At 44.4% G+C, this 20,123-nt stretch overlaps 1 protein-coding gene across 1 annotated transcript in view; it reads right to left on the minus strand.

The window, feature by feature from the left end:
* LOC126092449 (adenosine receptor A1) overlaps positions 1–20,123 on the minus strand; it is a 438,228-nt gene that overhangs the window by 66,282 nt on the left and 351,823 nt on the right. The window contains exon 3 of the mRNA XM_049908088.1: positions 19,912–20,123. Within this exon, the coding sequence (XP_049764045.1) occupies positions 19,912–20,123 (212 nt within the window). The remainder of the gene's footprint in view (positions 1–19,911) is intronic.

Genomic DNA, 20,123 nt, shown 5'->3' on the forward strand with positions numbered 1-20,123 from the left:
CAGATTTGTATATTGTGAGACGTGAGTTTCTCTTGACATATACTACAACGATAAAATACTCGTAACTTACGGGACTGCAGCGATGTGAGGTCGTTGACAACCGCAGATATTTGGACAGGTGGACACCCGTCATTTTCAAGGCAAATCTGCATCGGCGGTTGTCGACGACTTCACCCCTCTGCATTCCTGTTAGTTGTTCGAGCAACTTGTATATTCAATAAAATTACTGTAAAGATGCGGCGGATGGCCGTATGACGATGATAAAGTGACAATAATTTGAAACTCATTAAAAAGAAAGACGTCATGTGAGGACACAATGAGACGCTAGGGTCAACTTTCATTCATTCTGTAAGGAGCAGTGGAGGGCGAGTGCGGGGCAGAGAGTCTTTGTGTAGAGAATATCTTTCATTTGAGTAATGAGACGTCTTATATAGCGTTTTAAAAAACTACAAACGCTACCTGAGGGCTATAGCCCGTGGAGTGATGCTAAGGTGTCGTAGGAGTCTGAACAACACGAAGAAGACATCTTTTATAAGTTTTGGGATTATTTTCGTAATCTTAATGTTTTGCGAAGTATATTGAGAGAATGGCTGATGTATAAGAGGCGATCAAACAGCTGCCGTTTGAGGGAGTCGCTACACCGTATTTGCAACATAGAGCAACTTTGATGCGGGTATGTAAGCACCGACGTATAGGCAAAGGATTACCGTGGCATTCGTGTCTTTCTGACGTACGTGCGGTAAATGCGGAAACGTGAACTATGGTGACTTTATTACCAAATGCGTCCAAACAGAACGAAAGTACGTTTGTTCTTTTCTTGGCTGCCGAAGGATAAACACTGGTAGACATCCTTCGGAGAATGAAGAGATATGAAACATCTCCTTAGAAAAATTTATGAATTACTGTGCTGGTAAACCTCTTACGTTACTTGATTTTCAAGTATATCTCTGGGTTCTGCAAAGTCCTATCTTCGAGCGCCATTAGTTATTCGAGTTGGCTGGGGCACTTGTGACGTTCGAGGGAGAATGATCATCGAGACAAAACTGAACGTACTCAGACATTTCTCTCTTTACTTCTTCTGATCATCACTAAATTGACACACAATATTTTTAGAGCAACGCAATCTGACTTTCAATAATCCCTACAAAAGAATGGCCGTGACTAACAATAACCTATACCTTTCATGAAGCACTTACCTCACAAAAATCTTCGTTACTCGAACTACTGCAATACAGCGAGCGCCAATACTGCCAGCTAAATAAAAGATTCTAACTACTGAACGCACTACGTACTGATAGGCATAGTTAGCAAATGAAAGATTTTGATAGGGAACAAACAATGTATTTACCTTAATAATGTTCAAAAGTCATCATATATGAGTTCATGATATCCAGTATTACAAATTTACTCTTTCTGATGGACACACGTCCAGATCGTCCGTTCTCAAAATTCTGGCATCTCTCTCCCCACATCCACCACTGCTGGAGGCTCACCTCCAACTCCGCAACGCTACGCGCTGTTCACATCCAACTGCCCAACACTACAATAGCAAATATTCCAACAATCTAAATCAGCCACAGACTGCACACAGCACTGTCAGTGATTTTCATACAGAGCGCTACGTGGCGTTACCAACATAATAACCTAAACAGCCTACTTACAGAGTATGCATGGGGTAGCATGTCTGCCGCAAACCACTGTTGTGAAATGGTGCGAGCAGAGTTGCTGCTGCTTCTTGATAACGCGCGTCCCCCTATCGCAAACTTCGTAACGCAGAATTTACGCCTATCCAAGTAGGAGATGCTCGAGCACCCGCCCTGCAATCCTGATATCTCGCCATGCGATTATCACGCCTTCGTGTCCTTAAAAAGGCCTTGAAGAGTCGATGATTCCTGTAGGCGATGACGTGCAGCAGGCAGTTACGGAGCTTCTCCAAGCATCAGGGCGCGAGTATCTTCAGCTTAGTGTGTCGATTGGATGATTGCCTCAATGGTCACGGTGATTTAGCCTGAACGACATACCGATCCTGGACTGTACGGCCTTCGAATAGAAACTATTTGGCCACCCATTATAAGAAGGAAAACAACCTGTTTACGTTAAGGAGCTATCTGCATTGCCATATCTCTGGGTTCTGCAAAGTCCTGTCTTCGAGCGGCATTAGATATTCGAGTTGGCTGGGGCACTTGTGACGTTCTAGAGAGAATGATCATCGAGACAGCATGAATTGTGACGGCTACGCTGCGTGCCACTGCTTAATGCTGCCTCCTTACTTTGTCACACCTCGACGAGAAGCTGCGCTAATAATAGTAGGGACAGGGCGCTTGCGTGACTCCGCTGCTGTTAGCGGCACCGCACGATTCCGAGAAGGTTGCGTGCGCGTGGCGTAACTGATGCCGTTGCCACTGTCGGAGTTTACTCTCGGTGAATGTGGACAGCTCAAATGTGTTTTAATGTCCTCGCACCTTTCTTTTAGTGAGTGACGTAAGTGTGCGTACGAGACACGACTACGCCGCTCCAAAACGTCAACAACAAACACAGTACTTCGCGTAAACTCATTCCTGTCCCCAAATGCCAAACACAGTATATGTCAGTATACTTCGGTTAATGTAGTATGGTAAATATACCCATTATAAGTGGCAGTGACTTTATTTATTGTTTGCTTTGGAAAGATTACTTAAACGTTGCACCTAGATGCAAGGATACACTTAAACAAATTTATTTTAAGCACCACTCAGGGTCGATAAAATACAGTTATCAAACACATGAGGTCAACCACTGAGGTAGTTACTATTTATTTTCATAGACATAGAAAATTTCCTTCATGTTATTTGTTAATAACAAGCTAAATAAACTGGTTAACTAGTTTATCTCCCTTGGTTATATTCGTTCGACCTTTGAGAATGCGATCAAAATAATCTTGAGAACTTTTTCATGTTTAATTGAGTAAACAACGCTGTCTCTGCATGTTGTATATTGAAGAGGCAAAGAAATTGCTATAGGCATGCGTTTTCAAATATAGATATATGTAAACACGCAGAATACTGCGCTACGGTCGGCAAGGCCTGTATCAGACAGCAAGTGTCCAGCGCAGTTGTTAGATCGGTTACTGCTGCTACAATGGCAGATTGTCAAGATTTAAGTGAGTTTGAACGTGGCGTTATAGTCGGCCCACGAGCAATAGGGCACAGCATCTCCGAGGTAGCGATGAAGTGGGGATTTTCCCGTGCGGCAATTCACGAGTGTACCGTGAGTATCAGGAATCCGGTAAAACATCAAATCCCCGACATCGCTGCGGCCCTACAAAAGAATGGCCGTGACAAACAATAACCTATACCTTTCATGAATCACTTACCTCACAAAAATCTTCGTTACTCGAACTACTGCAATACAGCGAGCGCCGATACGACGACTGAAGAGAATCGTTCAAAGTCACAGAAGTGCAAACCTTCCGCAAATTGCTACAGATTTCAGTGCTGGGCCGTCAGCGAGTGTCAGCGTGCGTACCAGTCAACGAAACATGGTCGATAAGGCCCACGTGTATCCTTGATGACTGCACGACACAAAGCTTTACGCCTCGCCTGGGCTCGTCAACACCGGCATTGGATTGTTGATGACTGGAAACATGTTGCCTGGTCAAACGAGTCTGGTTTGAAACTGTATCGGGCGGATGGACGTTTACGGTTACGGAGACAACCTTATGAATCCGGCTGGGACTGTTCAAACTCGTGTAGTGGTTCAAATGGCTCTGAGCACTATGGGACTTAACATCTGAGGTCATCAGTCCCCTAGAACTTAGAACTACTTAAACCTAACTAACCTAAGGGCATCACACTCAACCATGCCCGAGGCAGGATTCGAACCTGCGATCGTAGCAGTCGCGCGGTTCCGGACTGAGCGCCTAGAACCGCTAGACCACCGCGGCCGGCAAACTCGTGTAGTGGTGTCGGGTGTGCGCAGTTGGAATGTTATGGGACCCGTGATACGTCTAGATACGACTCTGACAGCTGAGACGTACGTAAGCATCCTGTCTGATCACCTTCGTCCTTTCATGTCTATTGTGCATTCCTACGGACTTGGGCAATTCCAGCAGGACAATGTGACGCCCCACACGTCCTGAATTGCTACAGAGTTTCTCCAGGAACAATCTTCTGAGTTTAAATACTTCCGATGGCCACCAAACTTCCCAGTCATAAACATTATTGAGCATATGTGAGATGCCGTGCAACGTGCCGTTCAGAATAGATCTCCACACCCTCGTCCTCTTACGGATTTGTGGACAGCTCTGCAGGATTCATGGGGTCTATTCCATCCAAAACTACCTCAGACATTAGTCGAGTCAATGTCAAGTCGTGCTGCGGCACTTCTGCGTGCTCATGGGGGCCCTACACGATATTAGGCAGATGTACCAATTTCTTTGGCTCTTCAGTATACATCGGAATACTGTGTTCTGATGCAGAATTCCTGTATAGGCACAACGGGTTGCTTACGCAACTAAATAGATCTGAAGGCGATCGATTGTGATCGGATCTATTCATACCACAGAAAACGTGCAATTGGGATGGAAAAATAAACGATATAAATTTTTTTAAAGATGAACATATTTATGGAAACCCCGACCGGGATACGACGGCCTCTCCTACTAATAGACACGTCCTGCAATGTTTTTTTATTAGCTTTATTTTAATTTATTAATTTCAGCTACACCTCGGACGGCACGGCAGCTCAGCTTGTTCAGTCAGAAGGTTAGCTGTCCTCTGCAATTAAAAAAAAAATTGAGTGAATGGATCAATAACGAACTTGACCAGGTGTCATGGAACGTCCGCTCTGAATAAATGCAACGAAAAATAACGAACAAAATGAGATTAGAATAAAGAAAGGAGTAGCGTCTTTGATTAGGAATCAAAACGTCCTCTGTCCCGGGTTCGAGTCCCGTCACTGCTTAAATTTTGATGACTAATCAGCATTGGCTGCCGAAGACTTCCGGCATAAGAAGTCATCCTCGTTCTGCAAGGCGGTCCGGGTGGCCGAGCGGTTCTAGGCGCTACAGTCTGGAACCGCGCGACCGCTGACCGCTACGGTCGCAGGTTCTAATCCTGCCTCGGTCATGGATGTCTGTGATGCCCTTAGGCTAGTTAGGTTTAAATAGTTCTAAGTTCTAGGAGACTGATGAGCTCAGAAGTTAAGTCCCATAGTACTCAGAGCCATTTGAACCATCTGAATCATTCTGCAAACCGCCTTGTCAAAGAGGGCGAAGGAGCGGACAGAGGTTCAGGGCACCCTCTTGTCCGAGGGGTGGGAAACTGCCCCTAACTGCAGAAGAATCAGCAATGATCAACGACATGACGATGCAGGAGGCAACGGAAACCGCTGCATTAAAAACACTTAACGTGAATCCACAGGACATGTGGTCTGTAATTGAAAAAGTGTCATGATGATCCCTCCATTGGGGAAAGACACCGGAATAGTCCCCCCTCGGATCTCCGGGAGGGGACGCCAAGGGGCAGGGGGAGGTGACCATGAGAAAATGATTGAATAATCAACGAAAGGATAACGTTCTACGAGTCGGGGCGTGGAACGTCAGAAGCTTTAACGTGGTAGGGAAACTAGAAAATCGGAAAAGGAAAACGAAAAAGCTCAATCTAGATATAGTAGGGGTCAGTGAAGTAAAATGGAAACAAGAAGAGGATTTCTGGTCAGAGGAGTGTAGGGTAATATCAACAGCAGCAAAAAATGGTGTAACAGGAGTAGGATTCGTCATCAAAAGGAAGGTAGGACAGAGAGTGTGTTACTGAGATATGTTTAGTGATAGGGTTGTTCTTATCACAATCGACAGCAAACCAACACCGACAACGACCATTCCGGTACACCTGCCGACGACGTAAGATGAAGAGATAGAGAAACTACACTACTGGCCATTAAAATTGCTACACCATGAAGATTACGTGCTACAGATGCGAAATTTAACCGACAAGAAGAAGATTCTGTGATATGCAAATGATTAGCTTTTCAGAGCATTCACACAGGGTTGGCGCCGGTGGCGACACCTACAACGTGCTGACATGAGGAAAGTTTCCAACCGATTTCTCATACACAAACAGCAGTTGACTGGCGTTGCCTCGTGAAACGTTGTTGTGATGTCTCGTGTAAGGAGGAGAAATGCGTACCATCACGTTTCCGACTTTGATAAAGGTCGGATTGTAGCATATCGCGATTGCGGTTTATGGTATAGCGACATTGCTGCTCGCGTTGGTCGAGATACAATGACTGTTAGCAGAATATGGAATCGGTGGGTTCAGGAGGGTAATACGGAACGCCGTGCTGCATCCCAACGGCCTCGTATCACTAGCAGTCGAGATGACAGGCATCTTATCCGCATGGCTGTAACGGATAGTGCAGCCACGTCTCGATCCCTGAGTCAACAGATGGAGGCGTTTGCAAGACAATAACTATCTGCACGAACAGTTCGACGACGTTTGCAGCAGCATGGACAATCAGCTCGGAGACCGTGGCTGCGGTTACCCTTGACGCTGCATCACAGACAGGAGCGCCTGCGATGGTGTACTCAACGACGAACCTGGGTGCACGAATGGCGAAACGTCAATTTTTCAGATGAATCCAGGTTCTGTTTACAGCATCGTGATGGTGGCATCCGTGTTTGGCGACATCGCTGTGAACGCACATTGGAAGCGTGTATTCGTCATTGCCATACTGGCGTATCACCCTTGGTATGGGGTGCCATTGGTTACACGTCTCGGTCACCTCTTGTTCGCATTGACGGCACTTTGAACAGTGGACGTTACATTTCAGATGTTTTACGACCCGTGGCTCTACCCTTCATTCGATCCCTGCAAAGCCCTACATTTCAGCAGGATAATGCACGACCGCATGTTGCAGGTCCTGTATGGTCCTTTCTGGACCAGCAGATTCTCCAGATCTCTCACCAATTGAAAAAGTCTGGTCAGTGTTGGCCGAGCAACTGGCTCGTCACAATACGCCAGACACTACTCTTGATGAACTGTGGTATCGTGTTGAAACTGCATGGGCAGCTGTACCTGTGCACGCCATCCAAGCTCTGTTTGACTCAATTCCCAGGCGTATCAAGGCCGTTATTACGGCCAGAGGTGGTTGTTCTGGGTACTGATTTCTCAGGATCTATGCACCCAAACTGCGTGAAAATGAAATCACATGTCAGTTCTAGTACAATATATTTGTCCAATGAATACCCGTTTATCATGTGCATTCCTTCTTGGTGCAGCAATTTTAATGGCCAGTAGTGTATATTCGTCTGAGCATAATTCCACATATTCACCCAGTTATATCTAGACTGAGCCTTTTTATTTCCGTTTACAGATTTTCTAGCTTACCTACCACATTAAGACTTTTGATATTCAACACCCCGACTCGCAGAACGTTATTCTTTCGTTGATCATTCAATATTCTCGGCACTCCCCTCCCGGAGTTTCATATGAGGGAAGAATTCGGAATCTTTTGTTTCTAGACACCCGGGGCATAAGTAATTTTCGGAGGCAAAGGGTTTCGAAAAACGCAGTTATATCACGTTATCAACGCTTTCCTTTCTCTACATTTTGTTCACGTACATGTGAATACTGGAACTAATTTTCCTAGGTAGTGAATGTTCACTTAATCTGATCCTCTTTACGATACTATGAAATTATCGAATCATTTTAACACCCGTACCATACATACCGAAACAAAAATATCGATACTTAGCTGTAACGTCCCTATCTGAGAGGCATATTATTCCAGGCCATTTATGTATAAAGTCGCAAGAGGCAAGAGTCGCAAGACGCATTTTCTCTTGTGTTTCATTAAATATGTGCAATTTCGTTTCTATAGTGTGCACATGGAGTCGGCCAAAAAAAGTACTACTCACCAGGACTTCCCTGTGACACCCACTGTGAATAGGAAACGTTGGTTTGTTACCAGTTACAAACAAAATTGTTTTTAAACCGAATTTTAATGCACCCGTTCGATATAGCGGACCAAAATCAGTCTAGTGCGATATCGGGTTAAGCGATATGTGTTAACAGGGATAGCAAAACACAAAGAATAACCAGTACTCCAGCAGCGGTTGAGTAGTGTTGCTGGGGGGTGGGGGTAGCATACAGCACTGGGCGTGACGGTACAGGCGGATCTTCGTGTGTTACTGCCGCAAAAATGAATATCGAAGTAAACTAATTTGGGACCGCTCTATCGAACGGGCACGTAAAATTCCTCTTTCGAAAATTTTTTGTTTGTAACGGGAAATAAACCGTCGTTTACCGCTGAGAGAGGGCGTCGCATGAATAACTTGATGAGCAGAATTTTTATGGTCCGATTCCTGCTACACACTGCAAAAACGAAATTGCAAATATCTGCCGAAAGGCCTGAGAAAACGTCCCTGATGACTCGAAGGAGAGACATCCGGCTTATAGCGATCATTAACGATCGCGTCACACAACACAGTGGGCTTCTGACGTTACTTTCATGCCTCTCCGAAAACGACATCCTGTCTTGTGATATTCCGTAACATTGTTGTTCATTGTTTACCGGGCGAACAGTATTATTGTTCTCAGGTATTAACTGAATGGTGTGGACGTGAAGACATTCCATAGTCTACGACGTGTGCTAGAGAGGAGAGGCAACAACAACAATTTCTAGAGAGTCACAGCACTGCTGAGTTCGTCGGTGCTACGTTCAGCACGTGCTAATGACCGAGTACCGATCTCCTGGTTTGAGTTTACTTCGCCGCAGCGGCTGCTCCCGCTGTCCTTGTGGTGTCTCAGCCTCGTGACCACACCAAGTTGTGAGTTCCTGCAGAAATCGTGTGGCGAATAAACGTGAAAAATCACATGTATGGCGATTCTCAGACAACTTACCAACGATATTAGATTAAGATGAGATTTATTTGAGGAACCCTAAGGAAATGCAGTTTATTCATGACGAAGCCGCATACAAAACCCTAGTTGGGCCAATCCACGAGTATCACTCGACAGTCTAAAAATCTTACGCAGTTCGATTAACTGAGGCGATTGAGCAAATTTGAAAAAGAACTGAGCGATTCTTAATCTGCATATGTATTTATAAAGTTGCTGCACGGCGTACGACAGAAGATGCGAGGATTAATTAAACAGTTTTAACTGTTGCTGTTGTTGTTGTCTTCAGTCCTGAGACTGGTTTGATGCAGCTCTCCATGCTACTCTATCCTGTGCAAGCTTCTTCATCTCCCAGTACCTACTGCAACCTACATCCTTCTGAATCTGCTTAGTGTATTGATCTCTTGGTCTCCCTCTACGATTTTTACCCTCCACGCTGCCCTTCAATGCTAAATTTGTGATCCCTCGATGCCTCAGAACATGTCCTACCAACCGATCCCTTCTTCTAGTCAAGTTGTGCCACAAACTTCTCTTCTCCCCAATCCTATTCAATACCTCCTCATTAGTTACGTGATCTACCCACCTTATCTTCAGCATTCTTCTGTAGCACCACATTTCGAAAGCTTCTATTCTCTTCTTGTCCAAACTAGTTATCGTCCATGTCTCACTTCCATACATGGCTACACTCCATACAAATACTTCCAGAAACGACTTCCTGACACCTAAATCTATATTCGATGTTAACAAATTTCTCTTCTTGAGAAACGCTTTCCTTGCCATTGCCAGTCTACATTTTATATCCTCTCTACTACGACCATCATCGGTTATTTTACTCCCTAAATAGCAAAACTCCTTTACTACTTTAAGTGTCTCATTTCCTAATCTAATTCCCTCAGCATCACCCGACTTAATTTGACTACATTCCATTATCCTCGTTTTGCTTTTGTTGATGTTCATCTTATATCCTCCTTTCAAGACACTGTCCATTCCGTTCAACTGCTCTTCCAAGTCCTTTGCTGTCTCTGACAGAATTACAATGTCATCGGCGAACCTCAAAGTTTTTACTACTTCTCCATGAATTTTAATACCTACTCCGAATTTTTCTTTTGTTTCCTTTACTGCTTGCTCAATATACAGATTGAATAACATCGGGGAGAGGCTACAACCCTGTCTCACTTCTTTCCCAACCACTGCTTCCCTTTCATGCCCCTCGACTCTTATAACTGCCATCTGGTTTCTGTACAAATTGTAAATAGCCTTTCGCTCCCTGTATTTTACCCCTGCCACCTTCAGAATTTGAAAGAGTTTTAACTATCATCTCGAAATGAAAATGTTACGTAAATATCTGTGGTCCTGGTATACATTGAAATCTCCACACCAAAGTACCATTGCATACCGCTTGAGGAGCAAAAACAAAATGGCGGAGCCCGTTGGTAATGTAGAGTATTTTGAGGAAATTGTTTTTCTGCTTGTGAAGGGGAACAACGAATCATCAATCCGTGCTGAGTTGGTGGAAATGAATAATCCATGCTGAGTTGGTGGAAAAGTACAATGAGTGCTGGGTGTATCACTACGACTAGGAGACAAAGGAGGAAAGCAAGCGGAGTCAACGCCGTCGACTATCGCCGGGAGAGGTCACGCCGCGTGAATTTCGCGGCGGCCACTGTGTGGTGCTTATAGATTGTGCTAGTAGGTGGCAGATCGACACACGAGTATACTATCGAAATGTCCTGACTAGTTTGCGGCAGGCTGACGAGACAAAGCGTCGCCGGAGCTGTCCGAGGTGGTGTTCGTGCTCCACAATAACAGCTCAGATTATTCTGTACAGCAAACCACCCCACTTGCTTTCCCTTAAGGTCATTATTCGCCTGACTTCCCAATGTTCTGTACTCCCAGTGACGTGTTCGTTCCTCGGATGAATATACCGTTGAGTGTCAGGCATTACAACTACGTGATTTTCGATGTGGAACATTTTCTAAACAGACAAAATGTGTTCTATGACCAATGCCTCCGCCAAGTCACTCGTAGGTGGGAAACAAATGAAGGCCATTTTCACAAAACCAGCTTTCTGAAAAATTGTAATTTTTCAGGAAACGCGAGGGGCTGTTAGGGATTTTGATATGGATAAAAATTTTCCAAACTTCAAAGTGATGTATTAATATCGACACAGTAATTTATGCATCCGTAAATCAAAAGATCAATCTGCATACACATATTTAAAGAAGATCATGGAAATATCAAACAGTTTCAAAAGTTGCTTTCTGCATAACATATTGATGTAAGACTTTCTTTCTTATCATCCGTTTACCAAGGAAACACAATAAAAAGTTTATTACATTTTTTTGAGTATTACTGATGTAGAATGCATTAATTACATTAAAGCAAACATTTGTATATTTTAAGTCAATCCAACTAAAATTTTTGTACTCCTGTGTCTCACTCTGTTTTCTCAACGTCTACGTCTTCCGCCACAGGACGCATATTTACACTATCCACAGCACTGTTCCCATTCAATATACACTCATGTTCAGAAAAAAAATAGAACGCCTTAAACGACTATAGATACGACTTACCTATTCAAAAGACATTAGTATGTTCTACAGAAATGATTAGCATTCGAACCACGTCGTCTTGCGGATGTGTGGTCAACATCGATATCGCAACGCAACACCAACTACCGGTAAAATGTGCCTGCGGTTCTCGTTGTCGCTATAAACCGAAGATAATGGAGCAGCGTGATTTGAGCAGACGTACAGGATACCTCGCAGACGATGCGCGAGCTGTATCGTCGAATCAGTGAGTTTGAAAGAGAGCGCATTAGTGGCAAGAGAGAATGTGAGGCATCCATCCGGAAAATTGCTGCTCGTGTGGGACGAAGTGTTTATGCAGTGCAATAAGTGTGTGCAGAACGGTTCAATATAGCCTGTAGAACACGACGAGGTGAGTCAAGTCGCACCACGCAGACCAACCCCGAGAAGATCGACACCTCATCCGACAGATGGTTCAGTGAGCACTAGGTGCGCATTTTTTAAAATTGTGAAATTCGTTTAAATTGTTTTGAAAAGATAAATGATTACTGACAGATAGTTTAGCAAGCGCCATGCGCATATTTGATTAAATCTAAAATTTATTGAAATTCTCACGAACGCGTGCTTTACTGAGTATTGTGACGTATATTTCTTAACTACAAACTGCTTACTGTATAATCAGCATTTCATCCGAGTAATTTATACAGGAAGAAAATGGCTCAAATGGCTCTGAGCACTATGCGACTTAACTTCTGAGGTCATCAGTCGCCTAGAACTTAGAACTAATTAAACCTAACTAACCTAAGGACATCACACACATCCATGCCTGAGGCAGGATTCGAACCTGCGACCGTAGCGGTCGCTCGGCTCCAGACTGTAGCGCCTAGAACCGCTCGGCCACTCCGGCTGCCTATTCAGGAAGAGATTTGCTTGATTGCGTCCTTGCACTCACTGGTTAAACTTGTACAAATAAACTGTCGTCATGCAAACTGTGGATGAAGTTGCTTTTGCTGGCATAGCCCTTCCACTGCACAGCTTTTCGTGCTGGCCCTTGTGACCTGTCCCTATGACTGTCATTTCAGTGCAATGCTCAGCTGATCTCTCCATTTGGTCTCTCTTTTCTTAAACCCAACTTTGCAAGGATATCATATGCAGGAACTGATCAAAAGAAGACTTTATTAACACAGTAGTTCCACCTTAAATCACTCGCGACGTATACTGCAAAATCCTTGTTGGCTGTGAACTTATTGTAGTGAGTGACTATATAGTGGGACACTATGAATATACTACGTATACACTCATGAAGCAAACCATTATGACGTCCTGGCCTAGTGGTGTGTTGCTCCACGTTTGGAAAGCAATATAGCTACGACCTGCATGGCATGGATTCGACAAGTCTTTGGTAGGCTTCCGAAGATTTTTCGCACCAGATGCCTACGCACAGGTCATACAGTGTCCCTGAATCGGGTTCAAAACATGTGAATCTGATGCCCAAGACATCAACATGAGTTCACTGTCATGCTCCCCGACTTGCTGTAGCATGGTTCTGACCTTGTACGCGGGCATGGACAGCTACCCTGTTGTAAGGTGCCACGTAGGATTGCTGTGGTCCGCAGTAATGTTCACGTACTCCGCATGTCTCATGATCTACTGCCGTTTTTCATCCCACTGTGGTCCAATAATGAACGGGTTGATTCACACTTTCAATAAGTGCGCCTAACACTAACATCCCTGTTGATTCCGCTAACTTTCGCCCGGCGGAGCTTCGCTACTCCATCCCATCGCCGCGAAAACATGTCACTCAGGCTTCTAAGCAATCAGTGCGTTGCGTGTGAGCGATGGAGAATGATATAATGACAAGTGAATAAGGCAACAAACTGTTGGTGGCAGACAGTAATAAATTCTGTTTCCGAAAGTGTCTTGTCGATGGCGCTGATAAATACAGGTCAAAGGTCAACGAGGAGAGCATGTAAGTGTTTTTTTTAAATAAATTCTGTAAAATGTATTATCGGTTCGCAATTAGATAATAATAATGAAAAGGATGACTCTGATATATTAACCCGACAGAAACTCGGTCATATTGTGAACAGAAAGGCTGAAGAAAATTTGTGTGAGCTCCCCTCCAAACAAATAAGCCTTGAGGTAGTTAATGGTGGTACTAACACTCTCAAAAGTCAGTATCTGATACGAATAAGGAACAGTATTAATGCCTCTCGATTACGCAAACTTCTGATGTTCCCCAATAACTTACCAAAATTACGGGAAGCACGGGCGAGAAAAGTTTTCCACAGAGAAAGACTCTGAAAAAATAGTGTGCGTTTCTCATGCCAAAGGAATTTGAATTTTCTAAAAAGAGTCGAGAAATTTATTTGTAGAGTGGACCTTAAAGAGTTGCCCTAAGGTGTTATAATAAATATTTATAATTCATGGGTAAATGCAAAAATCTATTTCCAATTGCTATTTCTTTTGCTCAACAAAAAAAGATATAAGGAAGTTTTGTCCTTAATTGCAATGACACAGATGCGAACGTTACATACGTTGATTCCGAGACGGCAATTCACCCGTCAGTTGCTTACGTTTGGCACCCAACGAATGTAAAAGCCTGCAGATTTCCTCTCGGGTAGGCATTGCGGAAAAAAGACTCCATCGTTGGCATTATGAAATGATTTTAAATCAAAGGAATCTTAAATCGGAACACTTCTGAAAATTTTGTTTTGACTGCTTCTGCTGTCCTCTAACCAAATTGAAGAATGGTTTATCGAAGACGTAAGGTCCCGCAAGACAGATAGTGACTTTCCGCCCATCATGTGGGTCGAATTTAATAGTAGTTTTGAACGGACTACTAACTGCTGTGATGCACTCCACTCTGAACTAAACGCTCAATTTTACTTTCCCATCCCAACATATTCCATCCGTTAGAGACAGTAAAGTGTATTCAAACTGAAACTTACGTTAAAATGAGAAGCGAAAAGAAAACTACTCCTAAAAAACATGTGGTACAAACAGATGGATAAGCTGTCTAATTTAACCATTACCCAGTATGAATATCTTCAAAACCTCTGCCACAAGTTTTCCACACCCAATAAAGTTTGCTACTTATTTTTGACGATTGCGACTTTGCTTGTATTGTGTTACATTATTAGGATACCAAAGAGCCAAATATTTTTGACCAGACCTATTGCATGTAGGCAGTTCTAAATCTGTGCAAAATGGAAATGTTGTGGCATAGTTGGTGGCCTATGGGAATCACCATACGATTTAGAAAAATAAGATGGAACGAACGTGAATCATTGCATCGGCTATCACATAAATACGGTGGCAGCTAAGGGAATGAGGACGTCCTTTTCGGAATCAATTCGGGGTTAGACCTCATGATGCCCTCGATTACTACCACAATTCTTATGGAAGTCCAGTGAAGGTCCCTGTACTCCACCCACCGGCATGCGTCTGTTCAAATGGTTCTGAGCACTATGGGACTTAACATCTGAGGTCATCAGTCCCCTAGAACTTACAATTACTTAAACCTAACTAACCTAAGGACATCACACACATCCATGCCCGAGGCAGGATTCGAACCTGCGACCGTAGCGGTCGCGCAGTTCCAGACTCAAGCGCCTAGAATCTCTCGGCCACACCGGCCGGCGCAGTCGTAGTTGACGATGCCGTTAGTTCAACATTGGGACACTTAGAGGCCGTCCTACAGAGCCCTGTGCTCCGAAACACTTGTGCCTGTACCAGCACCGTACCGTGTCGTCAGATCTGTCACTGCTCGATGCCTGTCCTGCTTTATGGAACGAGGAAGCCTTCTACCTCCACGTTCTGTGACGAGGCGTGGGCTCCAACATCTTATTTCATACTTCGGGTTTCACCGTCCTTCAACCACATTACATAGATTCTCGCGACAGTAGCAGCCGACAAGTTTCGTCGTTTCCGCGCTGCGCGTTCCCAGGCGCCGGGCGATAACAATCTGACTTTTGTCAAAGACGCTTGTGTCAGTGCATTTCCCCAATTTGCCGTCCATTTGGTCGCTAGAATGATTCCACCATTCGTTTCATCTCCGCTTATATACTTTCCTATTTTCGCCGACTTGTTTCATTAGCGCATAGCGTACCACTGACCAGTCTTGTTTTCGTTCAAAGAACAGAATGGACAGCACTTTTCAGAGCCTGCACTGCCTGAGTGACTACTGTGTTATTACTGAGCAGCCGTGCTTGGTATTTTGCACAGTGTTCGAAGATTTTGCTTTGAGAAAGACAATCAGAGGCCTCAGGGTCAATTTCAGTTAGCGAGAGCGTGATCTGCGAGAAGAGACATCACTTTGCGCTACGTTTTGTTATCGTACGGACACTGATCTGCCGTTTCATCTTGCTGAAGTACTTACTTGGGTGAGATCACTGTATGCTCCCGATATACACCACGCTTCCAGCTGCGCTTAATTTACGTTTCTTGCAGGACATATTATATTTGAATTACATTTCTCGCAAAGTAATCTCTCGCATTGCGTGTTCCTTAAAATGGACTGGAATGTTACTGGTGCCGTTTAACCAATTCATGCAGAAGTATATTCTTGAGACATTTTGTTCGAAGATACTAAAATCGTAATTATAAACAACTGTGAACTGCTAAAAGTGGACCGTAGTTGGTAAGTCTTCAAGATTACTGCTGAGAGTGTTTCGGTTTGGGCAACTTCTGTTAATGGTATTGAACTGGTGTCAAACCTTCTGAGTGCTGTAACAGTTGCGCTGTTGTATTTGACCACCAACGATAGTGAGTGCCAGGCGTGATGGGAACAGTGTTCTGTGCCCCTGTGAGTGCAGTATTTGGAGCTAATGAAATCGAATGTAGGCAGATTGTTGATGCTTCCGTAACCTAAACAGCCGAAGTGTTAGGTGTTTCAAGAGGCACCGTGGCGACGATTTATACCGCATGCAGGGAAATCGGAAAAACATCCTCCATCAAGTCACAACGCAGACGAAAATGTATGCAGAGAGATCGTGACAGACCGTCTTAGAAGAGGACGAAAAGTAAGAGGGCGACAACAGCAACTGCAGAACAGAATGTTGCAAGCTCAAACTCTGTCAGCACCAAAACAAAACGAAGAGAGCTCCATAAACTGGTAAGTCCAGGACGAGCTGGAATTCCAAAACCACTGCTCATCAGCGATGCAAATGCTCGGAACAGGAAAACGTGGTACTGAAGTCATAGAACCGGGGCTAGGGAGGAATGAATGAGCGTCATTTGTTCCGATGAGTGTTAGTTCACACTGTTTTCAACTTGTTAACAAGTTTATCTTTCATAAGTGAAACATGACGGCGTTTAGGTGATGATTTGGGCAGTCATAACATGGTTGTCCATGGGCCCCATGAGTGATCTGCAAGGCCTCATTACTGTCAATGATTATGTGACCGTGCTGGCTGATTAGGTCCAATCCGAGGTACAGTGTTTGTTCCCCCGTGGTGATGCTGTGTTCCTAAAGGACAGCACCCCTGTTGACGTAGATTGCATCGCCCAGGACTGGTTTTGAGCGCACAGGAATGAACTGTGGCACCGTGGCCTCCACAGTCACCAGACATCAGTGTTACTGAGCCTTTGCGGTCCACTTTTGAGAGAAGAGTACGTGATCGCTGTCCATTTCCATCATCGTTACCAGAAGTTGCCACTATTTTGCAGGGAGAATGATGCAGGACCTGTTTTTATCCATTCCGAGACGACTGCAAGCTGTTTTGAGCACCGACGGTTTTCCTGCAACGTATTAGGTATTGTAATGGGTTGTGTTCTTGGTTTTCAGATGTTTTTGTCCACACCCTGCACCAAGGAATAGTATTTCACACTTGTAAAACCTTAAGTTATCCGAGAAATGTTTGTACTTTCAGAAAAAGACTGAAGCACATATAACGTGAAAGCCTTTATTTAAAAAGGAAAAAAAATGTAATAAACTTGTGTTATAGCGTTGGCTACATTCGGAAATCCAAAAAGTGTTCCATAGTACAGTATCCAAACGTATATCAGGAAGTATATCGACCCGTGGCGATAACATATTAGACCTTCTGGTGACAAACAGACCCGAACTACTTGAAAAAGTTAATGCAGAACAGGGAATCAGCGATCATAAAGCGGTTACGGCATCGATGATTTCAGCCGTAAATAGGAATATTAAAAAGGGTAGGAAGATTTTTCTGTTTAGAAAAAGTGACAAAAAGCAGATTTCAGAGTCCCTGACGGCTCAACACAAAAGTTTTGTCTCAAGTACAGATAGTGTTGAGGATCAGTGGACAAAGTTCAAAACCGTCGTACATAATGCGTTAGATGAGTATGTGCCAAGCAAGATCGTAAGAGATGGAAAAGAGCCACCGTGGTACAACAACCGAGTTAGAAAACTGCTGCGGAAGCAAAGGGAACTTCACAGCAAACATAAACATAGCCAAAGCCTTGCAGACAAACAAAAATTACGCGAAGCGAAATGTAGTGTGAGGAGGGCTATGCGAGAGGCGTTCAATGAATTCGAAAATAAAGTTCTATGTACTGACTTGGCAGAAAATCCTAAGAAATTTTGGTCTTATGTCAAAGCGGTAGGTGGATCAAAACAAAATGTCCAGACACTCTGTGACCGAGATGGTACTGAAACAGAGGATGACGGACTAAAGGCCGAAATACTAAATGTCTTTTTCCAAAGTTGTTTCACAGAGAAAGATTGCACTGTAGTTCCTTCTCTAGATTGTCGCACAGATGACAAAATGGTAGATATCGAAATAGACGACAGAGGGATAGAGAAACAATTAAAATCGCTCAAAAGAGGAAAGGCCTCTGGACCTGATGGGATACCTGTTCAATTTTACACAGAGTACGCGAAGGAACTTGCCCCCCTTCTTGCAGCGGTGTACCGTAGGTCTCTAGAAGAGCGTAGCGTTCCAAAGGATTGGAAAAGGGCACAGGTCATCCCCGTTTTCAAGAAGGGACGTCGAACAGATGTGCAGAACTATAGACCTATATCTCTAACGTCGATCAGTTGTAGAATTTTGGAACACGTATTGTGTTCGAGTATAATGACTTTTCTGGAGACTAGAAATCTACTCTGTAGGAATCAGCATGGGTTTCGAAAAAGACGGTCATGCGAAACCCAGCTCGCGCTATTCGTCCACGAGACTCAGAGGGCCATAGACACGGGTTCACAGGTAGATGCCGTGTTTCTTGACTTCCGCAAGGCGTTCGATACAGTTCCCCACAGTCGTTTAATGAACAAAGTAAGAGCATATGGACTATCAGACCAATTGTGTGATTGGATTGAGGAGTTCCTAGATAACAGGACGCAGCATGTCATTCTCAATGGAGAGAAGTCCTCCGAAGTAAGAGTGATTTCAGGTGTGCCGCAGGGGAGTGTCATAGGACCGTTGCTATTCACAATATACATAAATGACCTGGTGGATGACATCGGAAGTTCACTGAGGCTTTTTGCAGATGATGCTGTGGTGTATCGAGAGGTTGTAACAATGGAAAATTGTACTGAAATGCAGGAGGATCTGCAGCGAATTGACGCATGGTGCAGGGAATGGCAATTGAATCTCAATGTAGACAAGTGTAATGTGCTGCGAATACACAGAAAGATAGATCCTATATCATTTAGCTACAAAATAGCAGGTCAGCAACTGGAAGCAGTTAACACCATAAATTACCTGGGAGTACGCATTAGGAGTGATTTAAAATGGAATGATCATATAATGTTGATCGTCGGTAAAGCAGATGCCAGACTGAGATTCATTGGAAGAATCCTAAGGAAATGCAATCCGAAAACAAAGGAAGTAGGTTACAGTACGCTTGTTCGCCCACTGCTTGAATACTGCTCAGCAGAGTGGGATCCGTACCAGATAGGGTTGATAGAAGATATAGAGAAGATCCAACGGAGAGCAGCGCGCTTCGTTACAGGATCATTCAGTAATCGCGAAAGCGTTACGGAGATGATAGATAAACTCCAGTGGAAGACTCTGCAGGAGAGACGCTCAGTAGCTCGGTACGGGCTTTTGTCAAAGTTTCGAGAACATACCTTCACCGAAGAGTCAAGCAGTATATTGCTCCCTCCTACGTATATCTCGCGAAGAGACCATGAGGATAAAATCAGAGAGATTAGAGCCCACACAGAAGCATACCGACAATCCTTCTTTCCACGAACAATTCGAGACTGGAAAAGAAGGGAGAACCGATAGAGGTACTCAAGGTACCCTCCGCCACACACCGTCAGGTGGCTTGCGGAGTATGGATGTAGATGTAGATGTAGATGTAGATAGAAGTACATTTGCCACTGTACACTAGCAATATCGAAAACCACAATCAGAGCATGAACATTGCTGTTGACTTGCCAGCACTGGAGTCAACGTAGGTGACTGTGATACCTTGCTGGAGCCGTGAGGCGTAAACTTTCTTGCTGAATACGACCGCAGGATTACGCGAGCGACCTGGAAGGAGTGCATGCTGGAGAAGACGAGCGGCGCCGAGCCAGCTGTTGGGGACAGTACCTGCTTACGGACGACCTGGTAGATGTGCGCGTAGAAGAAGGCGAGCAGCAGCACGGGCGCCACGATGGTGGCGAAGTAGACGAAGACGAGGTAGCCGTGGTCCATGATCTCGTCGAAGACGCAGCGCGCGTCCTGCCCGGCGCCCTGGTGCCACCCCAGCACCGGCAGCAGACCCACCACCAGACCAGCAGCCCAGCACGCGCAGATTATAC

The sequence above is a fragment of the Schistocerca cancellata genome, chromosome 1, assembly GCF_023864275.1.
Source record: "Schistocerca cancellata isolate TAMUIC-IGC-003103 chromosome 1, iqSchCanc2.1, whole genome shotgun sequence".
NCBI classification, from domain to species: domain Eukaryota; kingdom Metazoa; phylum Arthropoda; class Insecta; order Orthoptera; family Acrididae; genus Schistocerca; species Schistocerca cancellata.